At 42.2% G+C, this 22880-nt stretch overlaps 1 protein-coding gene across 3 annotated transcripts in view; it reads left to right on the forward strand.

Annotated features, from left to right (window-relative positions):
• The window catches only part of DOCK8 (dedicator of cytokinesis 8), a 201939-nt gene that overhangs the window by 32816 nt on the left and 146243 nt on the right, over nucleotides 1-22880 (forward strand). For 2 of the 3 annotated variants that reach the window (XM_032308620.1, XM_032308621.1), the window contains exon 2: nucleotides 14071-14173. In XM_032308620.1, coding sequence (XP_032164511.1) covers nucleotides 14071-14173 — 103 coding nt within the window. Of the gene's footprint in view, nucleotides 1-14070; nucleotides 14174-15329; nucleotides 15459-22880 lie in introns of those variants that run through there. The other variant, XM_032308622.1, reaches the window with a different exon arrangement.

The following is a 22880-nucleotide window of genomic DNA, read 5'->3' on the forward strand; positions in this document are numbered from 1 at the left end:
CTATTTTTATTTCATGAGTCTGGTAAGATTTCATTCCACAAATTCTTCTGTGGTTCAGACTGTGCTTGGAAGAGGTTCTTTGACCAGCTTACTGAGAGCTCTTATTCCTTGGGTTTTCCTCAGGAATTAGACTCATCGAGGAGCAGTCCAAGCCAAAACATACCAATGACCATCGGGCTTGGAAAGTTTGGTAGAGAGCAAATGAACCAAAGGCTCATTTGGAGCTTGGAGGCTACTTCCTCCAAGACCACAAACTCTGTACCATTACAGGCATCACTTACAGCCTTGTTGATGGTGGGTTGCTAGGGAGACAGGTGAGAAACCGTGGGTGGAGAGAAGAAGATCTCTATTGGACAAACAGCTGTAAACTCAGGCTTAGCCAAATCTACATCTGCAACCTGGACCTATCATTTCTGCCCCAGACCTGCTTATCCTTTCGCCAACTTGACTGCCGCTGGGAGTCCTCTTGGGACCACAAACCCAGAATGTCTGAACCAAATCTTCAGGCTGACAGAAGGTAACCACACTGTCCTGAGTTTTATAGTTGCCCTGTAAAGGAAGGGATTAATTTTTAGATAGCAGCTTCCTGCCCGTAAAGGGAAGAAAAGAGCTCGTCATTGAAGACCTCAGTTTTGTTTTTCAGATAAACAGATCTTGACACTACAGGACAATTATAGGTACAATAAGCAGAGTAGCCAGCTGGCTCGTGAACTCCTTAAATTTGATGCAAACATGTTGTTCATTCTCTTATACTGCTAAAGTGTTAATTGATCAAATAGTATGAAGAACAAGTATGCAAATCCTTTGGCCCAGGAATTCCACTTCTAAAACCTTATTCCACAGCTATACTTATAAATGTGTGAATTAGCAGATGTGTCATTTACTGAACATTATTTGTGCTGGCAAAAAGTTGGAGACAACATGGGAATGTTGTCAAGTTAAGTCAGTTAAATGGATTGTGGTAAATTCATACAATGTAATACTCCTTCATTAAAAAAAGGAACAACTGTTGTGTTCCCATTTGTGTACAGTATTGGGGAAAGAATATGTATATATGTATTTGCATCTAGACCGCATATGTACAGTAATATCCACAAGACACTATTATGTAGATTGTCTATGGGGAAGGAGCTTGCATAACTGGAAGACAAAAGTGAGAGGGCGACATTTTATAATGTTCTTTTTTATATTTAAAAGTACAAAAAAGGGGCACCTGGGTGGCTCAGTGGGTTAAGCTGCTGCCTTCGGCTCAGGTCATGATCTCAGGGTCCTGGGATCGAGTCCCGCATCGGGCTCTCTGCTCAGCGGGGAGCCTGCTTCCTCCTCTCTCTCTCTGCCTGCCTCTCTGCCTACTGGTGATCTCTGTCTGTCAAATAAATAAATAAAATCTTTAAAAAAAAAGTACAAAAAATATTACATACTCAAAATAAAAATAGAATAGTTTACAACTATATCTAGATATTACATATAATTTTTCTTTTTTTCCTTTTTGGTTTATAACTAGTTTTTAAAAATTCATTTAATCAGCCTATGTGTATAAACACAAAGGAGAGGTTTAATATTATTCCATCTGCAAAAATTAGCAAATATTTAGAAAGCTAGTATTTTTTTTTGACTCTGAGTTTAATTCTACTGTGGTGTGAGACTACCTGTTCTATGTGATTTCTGAACTTTGAAATTTGTTGAGACTTGATTTTTGGTTCAGTATATGGTTACTTCTGATAAATGGCACAGGAAGAATGTGTACTCTGTCATTAAGTGTAGATTTTCTGTATAAGTGAAATAGATCAAGTTTGTTTATCATCTTCAAATCTTACATATCTCTGATTTTTTGCTTTACATGTTCTATCACTTACCAAAGGAAGTATGCAGAATTCTTTCACTAAAATTATATATTTGATGTTTCTCCTCTTCTGCAGTTCTTGCTTTATATGTTTTGAGCCTTTATTACTTGGTGCATACACATTTAAGATTGCTACATCTTTCTGCTGAACTGACTTCTGATCATTCAAAATGTCCTCTTGACCTTTTGTCACAGTTGTTGCTTTAAAGTCCTTTTTGCCATATTATTGTAGTTACACCAGATTTCTTTTGGCTATTTTTGCCTGATTTTTTTCCACCACTTTGTAAGGAGTTTATCTAGGCATTTACCCAAGACAAATAAAAGAAGATGTCCCTAAAAAGGTTTGCCCATGAATGTTAATAGCAGCTTTATTTGTAATAGCTAAAAACTGGAGAAAACTCAAATGTCCATTAACAGGTGAACAGATAAACAAAGGGTCATATATCCACGCAGTGGAAATCGTCTATAATGAAAGGAATGAACTACTGAGAGATGCTACAACGTAGATCTCAAAATAGTTAGGGAAAGAAGCCAGAAAAAAGGAGATCTATTGTATGATTCTATTTATGTAAAATTCTAAAGAATACAAACTTATCTATAATGATAGAAGACAAATGAGTGGTTACCAGGGGAGCAATGGGTTGGGGGAAGGAGGGATTAAGAAGTGGCAGGAGGAAGTTTTGTGATTGCAGTGACGGTTTGTGTCAAACTTATAAATTATCCACTCTAAATATATGCAGTATATTGCATGTCGGTTATGCCTCCATAAATCTGTTAAAAAAGAAAAGTATATGTGTCTCTTGTAAGTAGCATAAAGTTTTTTTATGTAATCTGATGATCTTTGTCTTGTAATTGGTGAATTTACTCTAACTACAGTTAATATAATCACTGACATGTTTGAGTTTGTTTTTTTCCCTGCACTCTTTCCTTCCTAAGACTGAGATAACTTATCTCAAACATCATGCTAAACCATTCTACCTATTTCCCTGGGTCATTCTAAGGAATGAGATCATTATATGTAAAAGTCTCAGTGAGTTATAAATCATTGTAGTTTTCCATTTCTTTCCTGGTTTTCAGAAATGAGCAAGATGAATCCTAGATAAAATTCTAAAGCAGATGCCCCTTTTCAACAGAAAGGTTTATATTTTGGCAGATTGCCTAGCCCTTTTTTTTCACCTTTTGAACCCCTTCATTCATTTCTCCCGTGCCTTTTGGCAAGCACTAATCTGAGTCTGTATCTATGAGCTTGTTTCCGGTTTTGTTGTAGATTTCATATGTAAGAGATATCATACAGTATTTGTCTTTCCCTGTCAGATTTATTTCACTTATCATAATGTCCTCAAGGTCTGTACATGTTGTTGCAAGAGGGAAGATGTCATTCTTTCTTTTACTTTTTAAAAATATTTTATTTATTTATTTTAGGGGGGGTGGCAGACAGAGGGAGAGAAAGAGAGAAAATCCCAAGCAGACTCTGTGCTGAGCACAGAGCTCCATGCGGGGCTCAGTCCACGACCCTGAGACCACAACCTGGGCCAGAATCAAGAGTCAGATGCCCATCTGACTGAGCCACCCAGGTGCCCTAAGATTTTATTCTTTTTATGGCTGAATAATACTCCATTGTGTATGTATATATAATTTATCCATTCATCCATTGACGGACACTTAGGTTATCTCCATGTCTTGGCTTTTATAAAGAATCCTGCAGAGAACACGAGGATGTCTGTATCTTTTCATGTTAGTGTTTTTGTATTTTTTGGATAAATACCCAGAAGTGGAATTGCTGGATCATATGGTAATTCTATTTTCACTTTTTTTGAGGAAGCTCCATACTGTTTTCCAAGTGGCTACACTAATCTACATTCCAACCTATAGTGCCTGGGGGTTCCCTCTTCCCACATCCTCACCAACCCTTATTATTTCTTGCCTTTTGATGCTAGCTATTCAGACAGGTGTGAGGTGGGAGTTTCTTGTGCTTCTGATTTGTATTACCCTGATGATTAATGATTTTGAACATTTTTTTCATGTACCTCCTTTGGAAAGGACATCTTCTTTGGAAAAATATCTATCTTCTGTATATCTTCTTTGGAGAAGTGTCATTTCAGGTCTTCTGCCCATTTTTAAATCAGACTGGCTTTTTGCTATTGAGTTGTATGAAATGTTTAATATATTTTTGATATTGGCTCTTACCAGATACATGATTTGCAAATATTTTCTTCCACTCAGTGGATTGCCTTTTCATTTTCTTGATGGTTTCCTTTGCTGTGCAGAAAGTTCTTACTTTAATGTAGTCCTATTTATTTGTTTTTGCTTTTGCTCCTTTGCTTTTGGTGTTAGATTTAAAAAAATCATTGCCAAGACCTATTTCAAGGAGCATACTGCCCATATTTTCTTCTGAAAGTTTTATGGTTTCAGGTCTTATGTTCATGTTTTTATTTGAGTTTAAATGTATATTTCTACTGTGTTTTTCCCCTGTTTTTCAACTTGTCTCTTGTTCCCAGAGAGATTAGAATACATACTTACTAGAATTCTATAATTAGTACTTTTACCATTTCGCAGACAATACAGGAACTTTAGAAGATTTGAACTCCATGTACCCTTCCCACCTTTTGTGTTATCATTGACATGGATTTTGGTACTATGTATATCTTGGGTCTTAGTTTTTAAATTTTTTAAGACTTTTAATTTTTTAAAGTGATCTCTAGGGACTCCTGGTTGGCTCAGTCGGTTAAGCCTCTGCCTTGGGCTCAGGTCATGATCCCAGGGTCCTGGGACAGAGCCCTGCATCGGGCTCCCTGCTCAGTGGGGAGTCTGCTTCTCCCTCTCCTGTTCCTCCTGCTTGTGCACATGCTTGCTCTCTCTCTCTCTGTCCCTCTTTCTCTGTCAAATACATAAATAAAATCTTTTTTTTTTTTTTAAAGATTTTATTTATTTATTTATTTGACAGAGAGAGATTACAAGTAGGCACAGAGGCAGGCAGAGAGAGAGAGAGGAGGAAGCAGGCTCCCCGCCGAGCAGAGAGCCCGATGCGGGACTCGATCCCAGGACCCTGAGATCATGACCTGAGCCGAAGGCAGCGGCTTAACCCACTGAGCCACCCAGGCGCCCCAACATAAGTAAAATCTTAAAGAAATAAAGTGATCTCTGTACCCAACATGGGGCTTGAACTTATAACCCTGAGATCAAGAGTTGCAACTGAGCCAGCCATACAAATAGTGTATATTTTGAATCTACATTATGGTCATTACTTTGTACTGTCATTGCTGCTTGGATTTACTCACACATTTATCCTTTTGACACACTTGATTGCTGTCAACACTTTTGTGCCTCCATCTGGAACACTTTTCTGCTTTCCTTCTGTCTAAAGAGCTCTTCACTCTTTCTTTTCGTCCAGCTATCCTGGTAATAAATTCTCTCAGGTTTTGTTCATCTGGTGAAGTTGTTATTTATCCTTCTTAATGAAGGATATTTTCACCAGGTAGAAAATTCTAAAGATGTCATCGCATTTGTTTTGGGGTTTCAAGATCTTTTTCAGGAACATTTAAAATTTTGCCTTGATTTTTGTCAGTTTTACTATGAGGTGACTAGGTTTGATTTTCCCTGTATTAATTCTGACAGGAGTTCGTGGTACCTTATGAATCTGGGTCTTTGTCAACACTATTTCTTTAAATCTCACTTCTGCTCCTGTTTGGTCTCTCCTCCTCTTTGGGGACTTTAATTTACATATGTTAGATCTGTTTCTTTATGTGTCAGGACACTTTTTTGGAGGCATCTTTTTTTCCCCCCCTGCTTTAAACAAGTACAAATATGGAACGCCTGGGTGGCTCAGTCAGTTAAGCGTCTGCCTTCGGTTCAGGTCATGATCTCAGGGTCCTGGGATCGAGACTCCTCTCAATGGGGTTGTGGGGGGAGATTGGCTTCTCCTCTTCTCCTGCCCCTACTCCCTCTCTCTCTCTCTCTCCAATAAATAAATAAGTCTTTAAAAAAATTAGTACTTATAGGTGTACTTTTATGCATTTATTTATTTTTAAAAGATTTTCTTTATTTGAGAGAGAGAGAATGAGAGAGAGAGAAAGCACACGAGGCGGGGAGGGGCAGGCAGAGGGAGAAGCAGACTCCCTGCTTGCAGGACTCAATCCAGGGCTCCAGGATCATGACCTGAGCTGAAGGCAGTAGCTTAACCAACTAAGCCACCCAGGCGCGCTATAGGTGTACTTTTAGGTGATTATTCTGCCTCATCAGTAGGACATGACTATGTCAGGAGAGAAACTAACTTATGTCATGTTTTTCTTTTCTTTTTCTTTTTTTTTTTTTTAAGATTTTATTTATTTGACAGAGAGAGATCACAAGTAGGCAGAGAGGCAGGCAGAGAGAGAGAGGAGGAAGCAGGCTCCCCGCCGAGCAGAGAGCCCGATGCGGGACTCGATCCCAGGACCCTGAGATCATGACCTGAGCCGAAGGCAGCAGCTTAACCCACTGAGCCACCCAGGCGTCCCAAGTCATGTTTTTCTGATAATATATACAGGCTGGGAGACAGTAGTGCCTTAGGGAGACCCTGAAGACGTTGGCTCAGTCTTCTCTAGGCTCCCTGCGGGAACGCTCAAACACTTCAGTCACCAAATAAACATTCTTGGTATTCAGAGGAATTTTCCAAGTGAAAGGAATTTGGGACTCCCTGTGAGGAAGAAACATAGAAGTCCTGCAGCTTGTTAATAAGTGCAAACTTCTCTTTGTAGTCATGTTTCCACCTGTTGAATCATCTTTATAGAAGTTGTACCCTGAGGGCATGTCTGTTTATGAGAAGAGACGGAAAGTATGCGCCAATTTGAAACCTGAAATATCTATTACGAAGCCCCAGGCTAACGAACTTCTGAGGAATTTGTTCCAGACTCCAGTGCTCAAAACATGTATGTATATGTAAGGACGGAGTTATGTATGTATATGACAATATATATATTAGACATAGAATATATATAATTTGCACCAGCTATTCATTTTGTAGCCTTTTAAATTTAAAGGTGCACTTTAGGGCCCCCTGAGTGGTTCGATCAGCAGAGCATGCAACTCTTGATCTTGGGGTCGTGAGTTCCAGCCCCATGTTGGGTATAAAGATTACTTAAAAAAAAAAATTTTTTTTTTTAAATATAAAGGTGGGTTGTCCTAAGAGTATCTGAGGATGCCTTCCAGAAAAGCCTTAGATCACTTTTTTAAAAACAGTTTATTTATTTATTTGACAGAGAGAGGGAACACAGCGGGGGGAGTGGGAAAGGGAGAAGCAGACTTCTTGCAGAGCAGGGAGCCCGATACGGGGCTTGATCCCAGGACCCTGGGATCATGACCTGAGCCGAAGGCAGATGCCCAATGACTGAGCCACCCAGGTGGCCCCTTAGATCATTTTTTAAAAAAGATTTTATTTATTTATCTTGGGGATGTGGTGAGGAGCAGAGGGAGAAGGACAAGCAGACCCCAAGCCAAGGGGAGTGTGGAGCCCAATGCAGGGCTGGATCCCACGAACCCCAGATTATGACCTGAGCTGAAATCGAGAGTCAGACACCAAACTACTAACTGATCTACCCAGGCACCCCACCTTCCATTGTTTCGATGTGGTCAGCTCCAGGAACTGCTCACTCGTAAGCCCCGCTGTGTGTTTCCAGACTTGACCCATACCGTGCTCTGTGATCCAAGCTGGCTTATTTACATCAATCATCATTTACTTTTTCTACATACATTTAAACATCTTTATTGTGGTTGTTACGCTGTACTGCCCTAATGTTATAATTCAGGAAGTTTGGGGAATAACATTCTTTCATTGCTTACTTGGTACAAACCGTTGCTGGTCCCGAACAATGGTTATTTTGCAGGATTTAATGACGCCAGGTGCCTGTGGTCACATACATGTGTGTGCCACCCACACGTGTCTATAATGAGCATTTCTTACTAGCTTCCTACTTTACCCTTGTATTTGTTGAGTGTTTTGTAGTTATGGAGTCAGTTGTTAGTTACTAAGAGCAAATTACAATTTTGCTTTTCTCCATTTCATCCCTTTCACTATTGTTTAAAACATATCGCATTCGGGAAAACCCTAAGCCCCTTTGAACACTTACTTGGTTTTTTTCTTGAATCAGTTTTAAAATTCTTCCAGCCATTATGGCTGCTGGCCGTCCAGCATGTAGTAAAAGAATTTTCTTTTAGGGATGAAAGCCAGCGAGAAAGCATCCGGGACGATGTAGTTTCCTAGCACAGCTGCTGGTGTAGATCATGGTGCTAAGTGTTCCACTTGGAGATTCTGGATCCTCTTTGCCAGTTCCAGCTGGAAAGGTGCCCAGGAGATCCGATAGCCCAGCCCCTTCATTGCACATGTCATGAAACTAAGACAGCCTGGTTAAGGAATCCACTTGAACTCCAACAGCTGGCAAATGGCTACATTTATTGTAAACAAACAGGACAGACTGATAGTTAAAATACTTGAAGTAGGAGTATGGAAACCTAATACTTAGATGTCATGAAATGATAAAAGCAAACAAACAAACTGCTTTTTTCCATCAGGTCTGTTCCTACTTTCTTTTTTTTTTTTTTTCTCCCCCCAAGTATGCCTCGAAAGTCCTCTTTTTATTAGGGGGACAGAGGGAGAGAGAGAGAGTGAGTCTTGGGGCTCTCGAACTCCCATGGACTCAATCTCACAACCCTGAAATCATGATCTGAACCGAAATCAACCTACTAAGCCACTGGGCACCTGGGCTCGATAGTCCTCTTATTCCAGAAGCTTCCTAAGCGTTCCTAGGCTGAATTAATAACCCCCTGCTCTTTGCTCACAGGGCATGGTCATATTTTTTTATGGTGATTCTCATCATGTTGTATTATAATTATTTATTCAGTTGCCCATCTGTCCTCCTACCTCCCACCCACTGGGCTGAGCCTCCAGGAGCAGCTACAGGATCATCTTGGACTTTAATCCCTAGCACTTGGCAAAGAGCCTGGCACTTTTGAGCTCTGGATGTTTTATGAATGAATGAATGAACTAATACTCTCTCATAGTCTTGCACTATTAGGGAATCTTTACTGACATAAAAATCACCTGGAGTTGCTGGCTAGCCATGCAGTTTTCCAGGCCATGCCGTAAGAGATGCTGTTTATAGATGGGGATAGGGTCTAGGAATCCGCATTTTATTAAGCAGCTGATAATTTGAAGCATATGGTCCATAGACCGCCCCTGGCAAGCTCTGCTCCATCATTAGTTCCACTGGCCCTTAGTCCCAACTGTGTGTATCATAATTACCCATCCATCTGAATAAAAACAGAGCTTGGCTACACATCCCCCTCTACAATTTTGACTCCTGGGTATGGGTACCAGCGTTTAAAACAAGTTCCAAATCTCCCTCCCAGTTTAATTTGTATGAATCAAGGAAATAATATTTTAAAGCATTTTGAGTTATTAGAAGAAGAATGTCTTAGCTCATCAGGGAAATATCATCATGATACATATAAATCTGGCATCAGGAAAATTATCTGAGACTTGTTGAATTTGGGCTGAAACTCAAGTACAGAGGAAATAAAACCCACACACCAGGACTTCCTCGTGGACACAAGTCTGGATGACTTCTTGCCTGGGCTGAATTCTCTTAGCTGTGTGGGCAGGCTTTCCCCTTCACTAGGGTCAATGTAGAGATGAGGAGGGTTGATTCTGATGCTGGGAGGCTGGGTGCTCTTCTGAGAATGAAGTTCCATATCTCGGAAATGAACAAAATTTTTAAAAAATTTTGAAATTTACAAAATTTAAAAAATTCCCAAGACTGCACCTGTGCCTGCCTGCCTTTTTTCAAAATGCCGAACTTCAGCAGCTCTACATCACAGAGAGCTAAATGAGGTAGTTTTTAAGCTACCTTTAGATAATTACCGAACGGATTTTTTTTTAAGGTTTTATTTATTTATTTGACAGACAGAGATCACAAGTAGAGTGGCAGACAGAGAGAGAGGAGGAAGCAGGCTCCCCACTGAGCAGAGAGCCCGATGTGGGGCTTGATCCCAGGACCCTGGGATCATGATCTGAGCTGAAAGCAGAGGCTTTCACCCACTGAGCCACCCAGGTGCCCCCCGAATGGATTTTTAATCCTTTTGTTGTATTTACACATATACCGTTAGTCATTTCTATTCAATTCCTCATTCTACCTTTCACTTGTAACTTGGTATACACCTTTCCGTGGGTGAACCTAATTTGCATTTTTATTTGAGGTGGTTAAAATCACATTTCACCTATTTGCTGTTATTGACTTCGTGCTCTCCCTTGTGTTAGGTGTTTCGGTTATTTTCAGTTATTTGCCGCCATCTGGAATTCTGATACTCATTTCTGCTCAAATTATATGTTTGTTTGAATCCCACCGTGTATACTCTCCAAAGTGAAATGATTACATTGAAAGGTAACGACAGTTTTAGGGTTCTTGTTGTGTATCACAGCATTGCTTTCCAGAGGCACCGAACCTATATACAACCCTGGAGGGTTCCAGCGAGGTGTGGGGCATGCCGATTTTCCCACGGTTTGACCAGCACGTGATTTTGTCATTCTAGCTTATTTTTGTTGCTTTAGTATGTGCTCAGGGCCTCTCCAGAGAGATTTAATTTTGACGTTCTTTAAACGATGGACATTCTTTTCTGTGTGGGACAATTCACTATTTTCATTTTAAGGACCAACAATTCCTCTCCGTGTTTGACAGTTTTGAAGGGACGGGTTTAATTGCCTTCTGTAGAATTGATCCTGTAGGGATGGGAAATGGGGTCAGGCTCGAGGGTCAGGGAAGAGGATCGGTTGTACGGCTCCGAGTTGGGAACCCGATGTGGAGAATCTCAATGGGAACGCCCGCGGACCTTCTTTAAGGAGGATTGAAGAGTGGGAACATTCTGATTTCGTGCTGAATTAAATCCTGGGGTTTTGGCATAGGGTGATAGATCTTGCTTCAAGATGGAAGCAAGAATGTGTCCCTGCTTCCTTTCTTTGACTCTCTGTAACACCACACCTTTTTAGAAGTTCCCATTTCAGGGGTGCCTGGGTGGCTCAGTGGGGCCGCTGCCTTCAGCTCAGGTCGTGATCCTGGGGTCCTGGGATGGAGTCCCGCATCGGGCTCTCTGCTTTGGTGGGGAGCCTGCTTCCCCCTCTTTCTCTCTGCCTGCCTCTCTGCCTACTCATGCTCTCTGTCAAATAAATTTAAAAACCTTAAAAAAAAAAAAAAAAAAAAAGAAATTCCCATTTCAGGTAGACCCGTCTGGTCTATGGCGGGAAGAGCTTCCGTAGGACCAGGAGATGAAATCATGTTATTTGAGAGGTCCTATGGGGAGGCCCTGGGGGCAGAAGTCGCAGGCGCAGTAAGTCCTGTCTGTCGAAGGCCCCCAGGTCATAGCAAAGGGCCTTTGTTTGGTTGTCTTGTTCCTCTGTGTGTACAGCCATCTCCCCAAGTAAGCACATAACTGAACGCCATGGTGGTTTGGGTTCCTTTGTAGTGCCAAATGCAAGATACAGGGTTGTTCATGCAAGATGGGCCTTTGGATATGGCCAGGAGTCTAATCTGTTGGTTTTTTAAAAATTGGTGATGGTTCAGCTTGTCATGAAAATCAGTGTATTGAGTACTTGGAATCAAATTCTGAAGGTTTTCCTCCATTCTTGGCTGTTTCATTCAATTTAGTAATTTTTGCCTTCCCTCTTGTGTCTTTAGGACACTTAACACATCCATATCTGTATCTGTGTTTTTATCAGCTTTATTGAGAAATAATCCACATACCACTTAGTTTACCCATTTTTCATGCACAATTTGCTAATTCTTAACATAGTCACAAAATTGGGTTTCTGTCACCACAATCTATTTCATTTATTTATTTAAAATTTTTTTAAAAGTCTGTTTATTTATTTGAGAGTGAGTGAGAGCGAGCGAGCACAAAGTTGGTGGGGGGAAGGAGGAGAGGGACAAGCAGACTCCCCACTGAGCAGGGAGCCCGGTGCAGGGCTCCATCTAAGGACCCCGAGATCATGACCCGAGCTGAAGGCAGACCCTTAACCGACTGAGCTACCCAGGTAGCACACCACAGTCAATTTTAAAATATTTTCATCACCCCAAAATGAAACCTCGTTCCCATTAGCAGTCACTCCCCATTTGTCTCCAAAGCCCTAGCCCTAGGCCTGCTTTCTGTCTCTGTAGACTTTCTTGTTCTGGAAATTTCATATTAAGGAATAATAAAATACGTGGTCTTTGGGTTTAGCTTCTTTCTCTTGACGTGATGTTTTCATGGTACATCCATGTTGTCCTATATGGTAATACTTCTTTCCTTTTTTGTTGCTGAATAATATTCCTTTGCGTGATAGACGGCATGATGTTTATCCAAGCAACAGGTAATAGACATTTGGGTTGTTTCCACTTTTCTATTATGAATAATGCTGCTGTGAGCATTCCTGGCTAAACTTTTGTAGGAAATTCTGCTCTCATTTCTCCTGGGTGTACTCCTAGGAGTGCAGTTGCTGGGATCCATACGGGAACACTATGTTTAACTTTTTGAGGACCGACCAGATGACTTTCCAAAGCACCTGCATGATTTTATATTCCCACCAATAACGCCCGATGCTCTGATTTCTCTCTACTCTCACCAACGCCTGCCATCGCCCGTGTTTTTTTCTGAAATAGCCATCCTAGTGATTGTGAAGTGGCAGCCCCTGTGGTTTTGGTTTGCGTTTCCCCAGCAGATCATAGAATACTTCTTATCCTCGTGTGTTCTTACACTTAAAAAAATTAAATAAGGACAAGATCTCAGATAATTCAGGAATACAGTGAGAATGAACTGCTTTCACTTCCTGGGGGAGGGGGTATCACTTCACTGCTTCCTTCTGTAGGGGGTCCCCCCCTCCCCAGCCATGAAGCTGCTCTGGCCATTTTCTTCTATCCTCGTCCCCACTCATCATCCGGAATCCTGGGAAGGAGAGATCATTGTCCTGTGTTGGGTTATGTGCCCAGCCCTCTGTTTTGTAGTTATTCCTAGACAAAGTACAAGATGAGAGTGTGGATCCTGAAAGGACATTGAGGTGCTCTCGGATTGGGGGAATGAATGCCCCACGTGGGACCAGAACAGGGTTTCTGCCTTTCTGGAAGTACCACGTTGCCACGTCGGAGGGTCAAGCAGACAATGTCAGAAACCTTATCATGCAGAGTAATTACCAATTATGCCTTAGCACACAGTGTAATGGAGAAAACATAATAAGCTTTATAATATTCAAATATTATTTTTTAAAGTCATCATTTAAAAAATTTATATAGCCCTTGGCTCGACAAACAGCATATTTCAAACACACGATCTCACCCGATCCTCAGGAAACGTCTGTTCGTGTCTCCTTCTGTTATGTCGTGGTCTCACTGGGGTTTAAATACACTTCAGAGAACTAGCCCGGGAATCCACCCACCAACAAATGAGATCGGATGAGAAAGGTGACGTGAGAAAATGTATTCTGAGCTCCAAACTAACGACTAACACACGAGTGCCTCAAAGACAATCTGTTTGCAAGCTGGGGTTTCCCTGGTCCACAGCTCGGGCCAGTAGGTGTGAGCAGACAATGGGGAACAACTTTCCTGTACCTGGTTTCCAGCTACCGAGGGTGTTGGCTGGGGACAACAGTGTTGGGCTATGAATGACTCAAAGGATCGCTCTGCTAGGAGCAGTTTGGAAAGAGTGCCGTCCTTGGAATCCTACATAGCGCTCAGGGTACCTGGAGGAAGGTGGGATTGTTCATATCATAGATCTCTAGAATGTTCTTTCATAGCAGGCAGCCGACCAGAAGGGTTCAGCTGCTTAAAATGAGAATGGCGGGATCAGAATGGCAGCATGGGGTTCAAAGGACTCTAGTCTGAGACCAGATGTCCTCATGCATGTCCTCATGTCCTGAATGGCTCAGGAAGAAGGACCCAAGCACTCTGGATCTTTCCTCTGGCCTCAAACTCTTCCCTCCTTCATGCTCTCATCCTTTCAGTACTGGGCAGCAGCCATGGTCGGCTGTGGGTGTCCTGGCCTTGGTGAACTTTTCAAGGCTGTATATGGTCAGACAAGAGCTACGCTGTCCACTCATAGGCCGCCGAGGACATGTTAGTTCCGCCAATTGCCCAGCCAACGCCTGGGTTTTATAACACGATACCGAAGATCGTATCTGTAATTGTGATGATCTGTGAAAATAGCTTCTTCATTTGGATATTTTTATCTTACCCAAGGTATTCTTCCGCGGAAATAAGGAAGCAGTTCACTCTCCCTCCGAACCTTGGCCAGTACCATCGACAGAGCATCAGTACCTCTGGCTTCCCCTCTCTTCAACTAGTAAGTATGAGTATGGGTTTGCTTAGAGAATGGTCATGTGCAGAAAGGCACAGTGCATCTTTTGCTTGCTGCTTCTCCTTAGCTCTCCGCTGCCGCCTTACACTTCCAGCTACGAGTTCCTACCTCCATACCTGCTTCTTGACATCACACGGTTTCCCTCTCACCTTCCATCTGCCGTGCGGACCTCCAGGGACCATGCTTCTGAAGTCTCCGGCTTCAGTGGGCAAACAGGCTGCTTGATTTCCCCCAAATTATTATTCATATTTTGGGGAAGGGTGGAGTGGCCTGGAACCTGACTACCATTCGTACACAGGCTTTTATTAGGAAAATAAATCCCAAAATCTGGAAAGCCAACTTAGGTACCTTAATTTTTAAAAATGGTTTTCTTGGACGTATAATTTACACAACAATAAATTCACTCATTTTAGGTGTATGGTTTGATGAATTGAGCCAGTTTCTAGTCATTTAATCTTTACTTAATCAAGATACAGAACAGTCTCTTTACCCCCTAGATGCCCCTCATGCCCCTTTCCAGTGGGTCTCTTCTTCAGACCTCCAACCCAAGGCAATCACTGATCCACTCCTGTCACAATTTTGCCTTATCTGGAACTTCATATAATTGGAATCACAAAACAGACCTTAATTTTTAAAAAATATATGTATTTATTTATTTATTTATTTGTCAGAGAGAGAGAGAGAAGAAGCACGAGCAGCAGCAGGCAGAGGGAGAAGCAGACTCCCCGCTGAGCAAGGAACCGGATATGGGACTCGATCCCAGGACCCTGGGATCATGACCCGAGCTGCAGGCAGATGCTTAACCCACTGAGCCACCTGGGCATGTCCAGACTTTCATTTTTGAAACACACTCCCCCTTTTAATTTGAAGGTTGCTTATATTTTTACATTAACACCTACTGTCGAGTGGGTATTATGTGTTACATTATTTGAGGGCTAAATGCCAGACATATGTCAGGTGGGCTAAACCTCACTTAAATGAGATGATTTGTAAAACCAGAAGTTGAGTATTCACTTCCTTTGTGTGAGGCTACAGCCCTCGCTGTGCTCACTTCCTCACACGCAGCACGGCGGCACCTTCTTGCTTCTTCTAGTGGTTTTCTTGAGGAGGTTAGGTTTTTTTTGTTTTTTTTTTTTTTCATTTCTCACTTATTACTTCAAAACCACTTCTGCTCTTCGAAGTTTTGTTACCTTCCACTTGTTTCCGGTAGCTGCCATCTTGCTCCTGTAACAATTACAAGACACGGCGTGTAACTCTGTGTCTTTTAAAGGTATGTTTGCGGCAGTGATGTGTGGTGATTTCAGTAGGATAATTTGTGTGTTGTATCATGGGTGAAATGAGAGTAGCAAAAAGTGGATAGCACCTTTTACTGCAAGAGGTAATGACATTTCTTCAAAAAAAAAATCTCTTTTTTTTTTTTTAAGAAATGCCGACTTCGGTGGCTTGCTAACTGTCCTTTTTGTTTGCACTTTTCCTGCTTCAAAATTGCAGATTATAATAAAAGCACATTAAAGGCATCATGTCTGTGCTTTCAGATGGATTAGATAACCTTTAGACTAAAATATTAGCTATGGGTTTTTTTTGGTTTAATTTAATGCTAATCTATATTTCATTAAAAACCCTCCTAAACTTTTTTTAAAAATTTCTGCCTCACGTTGTATTCCAAACTGTGCAGAATTCAGTTAAAAGTGACCAGATACATGTTTATAGTTCAAACAAGGTAAGGAGGGAGGGTTTGGTGCCTTGCTTGTTGGTTAATTAAGACTGCGGCTCTCTGCAGTGGCTGTCTTGAGAAACAGTCGGACATCATCATGAAGAGGCTTTAAGGAAGTTGAGCTCACAAGCGTTAACCCCTTCTCTACACACCAGCTTTGACATTAATGCTGCTGTCTTAAGTTTTTCATTTAAAGACACAAAGAAAAAAAACGTTGCTGAATGTCTACAGGTGTTCTTTTGGTAGTTTTGCCTCTTTACCCATAGGTTTTGACGAAAGTGAGTTTTGGTGAATTTCTTTGTTAGCTAGGTAGTCAATTACCATGTGGCTTAACTACCCATTTTCTAACAGAGGCTATCAAAGAAGTTGCAAAAAGAAGCAGCAACGTTTAACTACACAAGACTCATGCTATTCCTGCCTGTCCTAATTTATTCCTGGTTCTATTTGCAAATAAATAGCCTTTAAAATAGCCATATATTTAAAATATATCTTAGCATTACAGGTTAGCTCCTGGATATCTCTGCCCAGATCACAACTCCAATTTCAACACTGGGTGCTGCCCTGGACCCTTCTTGTTAATTGCACGAGGAAGAGGAGGCAGGAGGGAGCTAAGGGGCCTTATTTTAATTCCCCCTTTAAAAAAAAAAAAAGCACAACTTGTAGAGGAAATCACCTTAACATTTATCTGCTGTCACACTGTCGTATCTCCATGAAGTGGTCTTCTTCTCCCTGAGTCATCTTCCCGAATGAAGGCTCCTCCACCAGAAATCATCAACCTAATGGTGATTTCCCTTTACCTTAAAAAAAAAAAAAAAAAAATCAATTTCGTAGAAAGCTAATGGGACATTTCAGCAAGCTTCATTCCTGGCAAGGCAGAGAAGGAGCTTATCCTCTAAAGACTCTGAGGCTGAACTAGCTTTTAAAAACACTTTTCCTTCCCAGGGTCCTGGGATCGAGCCCCGCATCCGGCTCTCTGCTCAGCAAGGAGCCTGCTTCTCCCTCTCTCTCTGCCTCTCTGCCTACTTATGATCTCTGTCTGTCAAATAAATAAATAAAATCTTTAAAAAAAACCAAACAAACAAACAAACAAAAAAAAACACTTTTCTTAAATGCAAAGCTATATAGGCTGCTCATTATATGACTTTAGACAATTGGAAAATAAGACCAAACAATATTGTTGTTTCCCAACAAAGGGAAACAAGACCTTTGTTTCCCTTACCTTTATTTATTTATTTATTTTTAAAGATTTTATTTATCTGTTTGACAGAGAGAGATCACAAGTAGGCTGAGAGGCAGGCAGAGAGAGAGGGGGAAGTAGGCTCCCCACTGAGCAGAGAGCCCGATGCAGGCTTCCATCCCAGGACCCTGAGACCATGACCCAAGCCGAAGGCAGAGGCTTAAACCACTGAGCCACCCAGGCGACCCACTCACCTTTATTTATATAACTATCCATTTCAACAACCAATGGCTGTTTAATTTTTAGAAGTATTTAATGGTGCCAAGTTATTTAAAACCGGACCAGGGTTGGGGGGTGGTGCCTGGGTGGCTCAGTCACTTAAGCATCTGACTCTTGGTTTTGGCTCAGGTCATGGTCTCAGGGTCATGAGATTGAGCCCCACTTGGACTCTGAGCTCAGTGGAGAGTCTGCTTAAAGATTCCCTGCCTCTGCCCCTCCCCGGACTCACCCATAGGCACTCTCTCTCTTTCTCAAACAAATAAGATCTTTAAAAAAAAAAAAAAAAAATCAGTGATTAGTTTGTTGTTTTGCAAGCGGTCCAAAGTTGGCCACAAGCCCAGGTGGACCCCATTTTGCATGAGTATTTCTGCCTTCTGTGAATTTGTGTATGTGAATAGAATTTTTGTGTTGCAAAAAGTTGCATTGCATCATAAAGTTGTATCATAAAATTTACTTTTCTTTTAGACATAAATCATTAAAAATAACCATGAGGTTTTTTCTACAAAAACTCATGAGATGGATCTGGATGAGAAGCATTACTGCCACTGATTAGGTATCTAACCGGGAACAAGTTAACCTCTGTGAAGGCTTCAGCTTTTTTTATTTGCGATGTTGGATGAGTGCTCCCCCCACCCCCATCCTGCTCCCTTAGGGCTGATAGAATGGTGTCAGACGTTGTGTAAATAGTGTATTGAAGACAGCAGTGAGAGATTAACTGGTGGCCAGAGGTGGTTTCAGCTCTGAAAAGCCTTGTGGTCTACTTGGGAGGAAAGATGATCCCGAGGACCTATACTGTCTTTAGCGTGCTAGGTGTCCCAAAGGAGGTAAAAGCTTGCTGGCCGAGGCGGGAAGACTTAAAGGAAGGTTCTCAGCCTGGGCTGCCCATTAGAATCATCTGGGACCTTTCGAAACACCTGTGGCCAGGCCCACCAGAGAACAATGAAATCAGAATTTCTAAGGGCTGGGGCTTACGTATGGAAACGGTAAAGTTCCCTGGGATTTTGGCATGTGATCTTGGACGGAGGATTCTTTAAAGAACCGACATTGGTGGAAGTGTTCCAAATAGGAGAAAACATAAAGTTCGTTTCTTTTGTGGTCCTGGTTACTCTGGATTTCAGAAAATGTGGTAGGTAAGGACCACTTGCTAACCCTGTGGATATATCCTTATATAAATAGAGAGGCTTCTGTTGTAAATGGATCAATCCCATGAGAGAAAGGGTGTGTGTGTGTGTGTGTGTGTGTGTGTGTGTGTGTGTGATTTTGTTGGATTTTTTTTTATAAATTATATAAATTATAAATGTCTAATTATAAATGTCAGCTCTAATTATAAATGTCAGCTGTGATATATGGGGTGTTTTCAAAGTAGATAAAATATTTTTGAGTCTTGAATTCTGGAATATGAGGAGGATTGACCATTTCAAGCTGGCTTTTTAGGCCTCATGATATGGTTATAGACCTGCCTTGGGTGTCTTTGACACTCCTGTCTGAGTCATTTGTGACCAGTGCTGGGGAACATGGCCTTGTGCACAGACTCATCTGTGTGTAGCATTGCCCTCTGGCTTTGGAATCTTCCATTGCCACAGCTATTTGGACAGGTTGGCCAGACCCCCTCTCATGCTAACCATCCACACCAGCAAATGACTCTATAGTTGACGTCTTCTTTAAAATGAAATAGTAAAGGACGAAAGCCATATTCTGATCATTCAAAGTCAAAAGGAGAGTGAACTACAAGAAAAGGTTGGGATCTGTGTCTGAAGGTAGAAAGGAGGATTTGAGGCGCCGCACATGGTTAATAACCTTAACCTACATTTTCATAGAGGGAAAAATTCTATTTTTAGAAATGAGACTAGAAAAGATTTGAAGTGAAATGGAATGAATCATCTGGAATGTAATGGTTCTTGCTGAAGAAAAGGATATAAAAAGCCACATCCTAAACACTATGGTTACATGACTTGTTTGTGTATAACATTTATGTAAAAAAAAAAAAAAAGTCTCATACCTTTGAAGGCGTTCATTTCTCTAGTGTGTTTAAGCTTCTGTGCAATAAAGCAACCTTTTGCTTTTACTGGCAGGGATGACCTAAATGTTAGATCACTTGATAAATACGGTTCTTTTAAATTTTTCTGATGCTGTTGTCTTTTTGTGGCTCATCTGTCAAGGAGTCGGGGTGTCCTCAGGTTTCATTGATTTCCCTTGAGGGGCGTGATGGAAATGAAGATTTCAATACAGTTTTCACGCAGATTCACAATGGAACATAAAATGACAGAGTGACAGCCGGCGTGCAGAGCGGGAATTTCATTACCGTCTTTGAAAAGCAGGGACATCAAAGTATCTTGGTAGAAATAGATTGATGCCCATGATGGCCTATCAGCCATCTTCCCCTCGGTGGAAGATGGCCATTGGTAGAAGTAGGGAATCATTGTTGGAGCTAAGCCGTGAAGTTCTTTGAAATAATGAAGGAGAAGAACTTGACTGTCTTTGGCTCTGTTTACCTACATATAGTAGAAAACTGAGAGGATTGTCTTAAGCCTGGCTTCCTTCCTTCCTTCCTTCCTTCCTCCCTTCCAGAAATATGTTTTGGGTCTCGCTCTGTGCCAGGCACTGGTCTAGGAGCTGGGGATGTGTTAGTGGATACAACAGAGAGTCTAGCGTCATGGAACCTATGTTCTAGAATGGGAGACATGGACACACGGATGAATGCGGACTCTGTCAAGGGGTATTAAGTGCTGGAAGAATGAAAGAGGGAAAGAGGATAGAGAGTGATACCGAAGAAGAGTTATTTGGGTGTCTGTTGGAAAGGAGACACTTGGGAAGAATTCTGCATGAACTTGAGAAGTGTCTGAAGGAAAAGTTTTCTAGTCAGAAGGAACAGCAAGGGCAAAGTCCCCAAGACAAGAGCATGTCTTCTCTTCCAGCAACAGCAAGGAAGCGGAGTATGAGCTGAGCAGAGCAGACAGGAGACATGAGATCAAAGGGAAAGCAGGCCTGGGTCCTAGGCCTCAGAGACCACAGAAGAACTTCAGCTCTTACTCTGATTAAGAAGGGAAGTCTCTGGAAACATTGAGCCAGAGGCCAGGCATGATCTGACTTTTTATAAAGATGACTTACAGAGTTCCTTTTATAAGGATCACTGTGGTTGCTATGTGGAGAGTAGACGGGGGGTAGGGAGGGTATTAGGAAGTTGTCCCAGTAACTATGGAGTAGGGCTGTAGAGAGTGATGCCAGTAGAGAAGGAGAGAAGGTTGGATGCTGAATATATTTCCAGAAGTAAAGTGGATGGGATTTTCTCATGGACAACGTGTAAGGCGTAAGAGAAAGAGAGAAACCAACATAGACTCTGAAGTTTTTGCCCCAGGCAGCCGGCAGAATGGAGTCACCAATCCCTGAGATGCCAAGACCTAGGAGATAAGGGAAGAAAAGATGGGCAGGAGGCAGGAAAATTAAGAGTTAGTTTTGAGTTTGTTGTGTTTGGCAGTCCTGTTAGGCCACCAGATGGTGATGTCTGGACCTGATGGTGGTATAGCTGGAAAAGTCAACCTGGATTTCAGGGCAAACATATAAATTTGTAACATTGAAAAGTGATATTTAAAGCCATGGGATGGATGAGCTCCTCGGGGAGTGAATGGAGATTGAGAAGCAGAGACATTTAGGACTGAATCCTGGAGCACTGCATTGTAGGAGGAGAACCTGGAAACAGCGATATCCCAAAGGGAGAGTGACCGACCATTTCAACGTGTTCAGGACTGAGGGGTTTCGTGGTACATGGACTTTCAGAGACTGCATCACCTTCCATCTGAATAAAGTATTGCAAGAAAGAGGGGGTGATTAGCTGTGTCCTGTACTGTAGATGAACCAGGGCTGAGCAATGACCATTGAATTTGGCAGCAGGGGAGTCTTGGATGACTTTGACGAGAGATCTCTCATGAACAGCCCAGGAGATTTGAGGACCATCCCATAGGGGTGCACACACATGAGGGCACCAGGCCAGTACCCCTGGAGACATCACGCCTCTCTCCCAAGCCCCACACAGAGCAGCATGAAGCAACCCCTGCCCCCTCCCTTACCGCTCCCCCCACCCCTGCCCCCGCCGCCAGTGCTGTAACAAAGGACCCTTGTGATTACCTGTGTGATTTGGGTCAAGTCATTTAACCTCTCTGTTTTTCAGCATCCTTCTTTCTGAAGTATTTTCCAGATTTGTTATTTTATTTTTAAAGATTTTATTATTTATTTGTCAGAGAGCAAGAGAGCACAAGCAGGGGGAACAACAGACAGAAGGAGAAGCAGGCTCCGCACTGAGCAAGGAACCCGAGGCAGGACTGGATCCCAGGACCCTGGGGCCATGATCTGACCTGAAGGCAAACACTTAACTGACAGAGCCAGACCCAGGCGTCCACAGATTTGTTATTTTAATCTGGTATCCATGTGCTCTCTGCATATACACTGTGCTAGGAGCTACACGGATTCATTTTAAACAGATACCGTTCTGGTGCTGTAGGAATTGTCAGTTTCAGAACAAATGGAATCCCAGTCATGTCAGGAGAACTAGGCTTTGATGTGCATTAGGGGGCAAGGGAAAGTACTTGGGGTCTCCACGTACTTGCCAAGGGCGAGAGGAGTTTGCATCGCCTTAGGAATAGACAGCTTCCTCCCTTGTCCATTTCGGTGTAGAAAGAGAGGGGAACTAGTCAAATGCCAGCTTGTCTGTTGTGCTGGAACCATCCTCAGTGATCTCTAACACGGTTGATGTTTACAGGGTGCTCTGCACTGAAATCTGTGCTGACCTCTAGAGTTTCACTCTATGATCAGTCCCGCATATCGATTACACTTGGCGCATGGCCCCGCAATTCGTGCTTGGTGAGGTTACCGTGTCCTTATTATGGCTGCCCTCTTCAAAGAGAGCTTTATCTGTGAGAATGTAGCTGACTTCGCCTTCTCATGGCTGACCGGAGATCTGTGCAAAGATGCTGGAGAGGCGCTACCTGATTCTTCTGTATTCCCCGCCCCACTCTCCACCCCCGACCCCTGCTCAGGGACTGGCGTGCAGCAGATACTCAGCAAATCGTAGCTGAAGGAGGGAGTTATCTGTCCTTGTCACCCAGGTTCCTGGACACCCTGTCCTGTAGGCAACAAAGGCTGTTCTCAGCCACATTTGTGTCACCATTCATAGCTTTGGATTTTAGGCTCGTGACAAGCAGACTACATTGGCTGCACCAGAATTAGCTTCCCTCCGATGATTTTGCACAAATGCCATTTCTCCGTGGAAGCTTCTACTCACCAGTGATGAATGCTAGCGTCACAGTGCTTCTGAGTGTGCTTCAAATACGATTTTAAAGTATATATTTAAAGGGCCTCAGCTTGAGGGATCGATGTCTCAGCATAAATTTACATTTGTCATTACTTTAAGTAATTAATTATGTCATTACTTTGAGCAGCTGGGCTCGTGAGAAACACAGAGTGGAACTTTTGGTCAGTGTGGTAAATGTAGTGATCACCCTCTTGCAAACACACTTACTATTGCCCTT

This window comes from Mustela erminea, chromosome 12, assembly GCF_009829155.1.
Source record: "Mustela erminea isolate mMusErm1 chromosome 12, mMusErm1.Pri, whole genome shotgun sequence".
NCBI classification, from domain to species: Eukaryota; Metazoa; Chordata; class Mammalia; order Carnivora; family Mustelidae; genus Mustela; species Mustela erminea.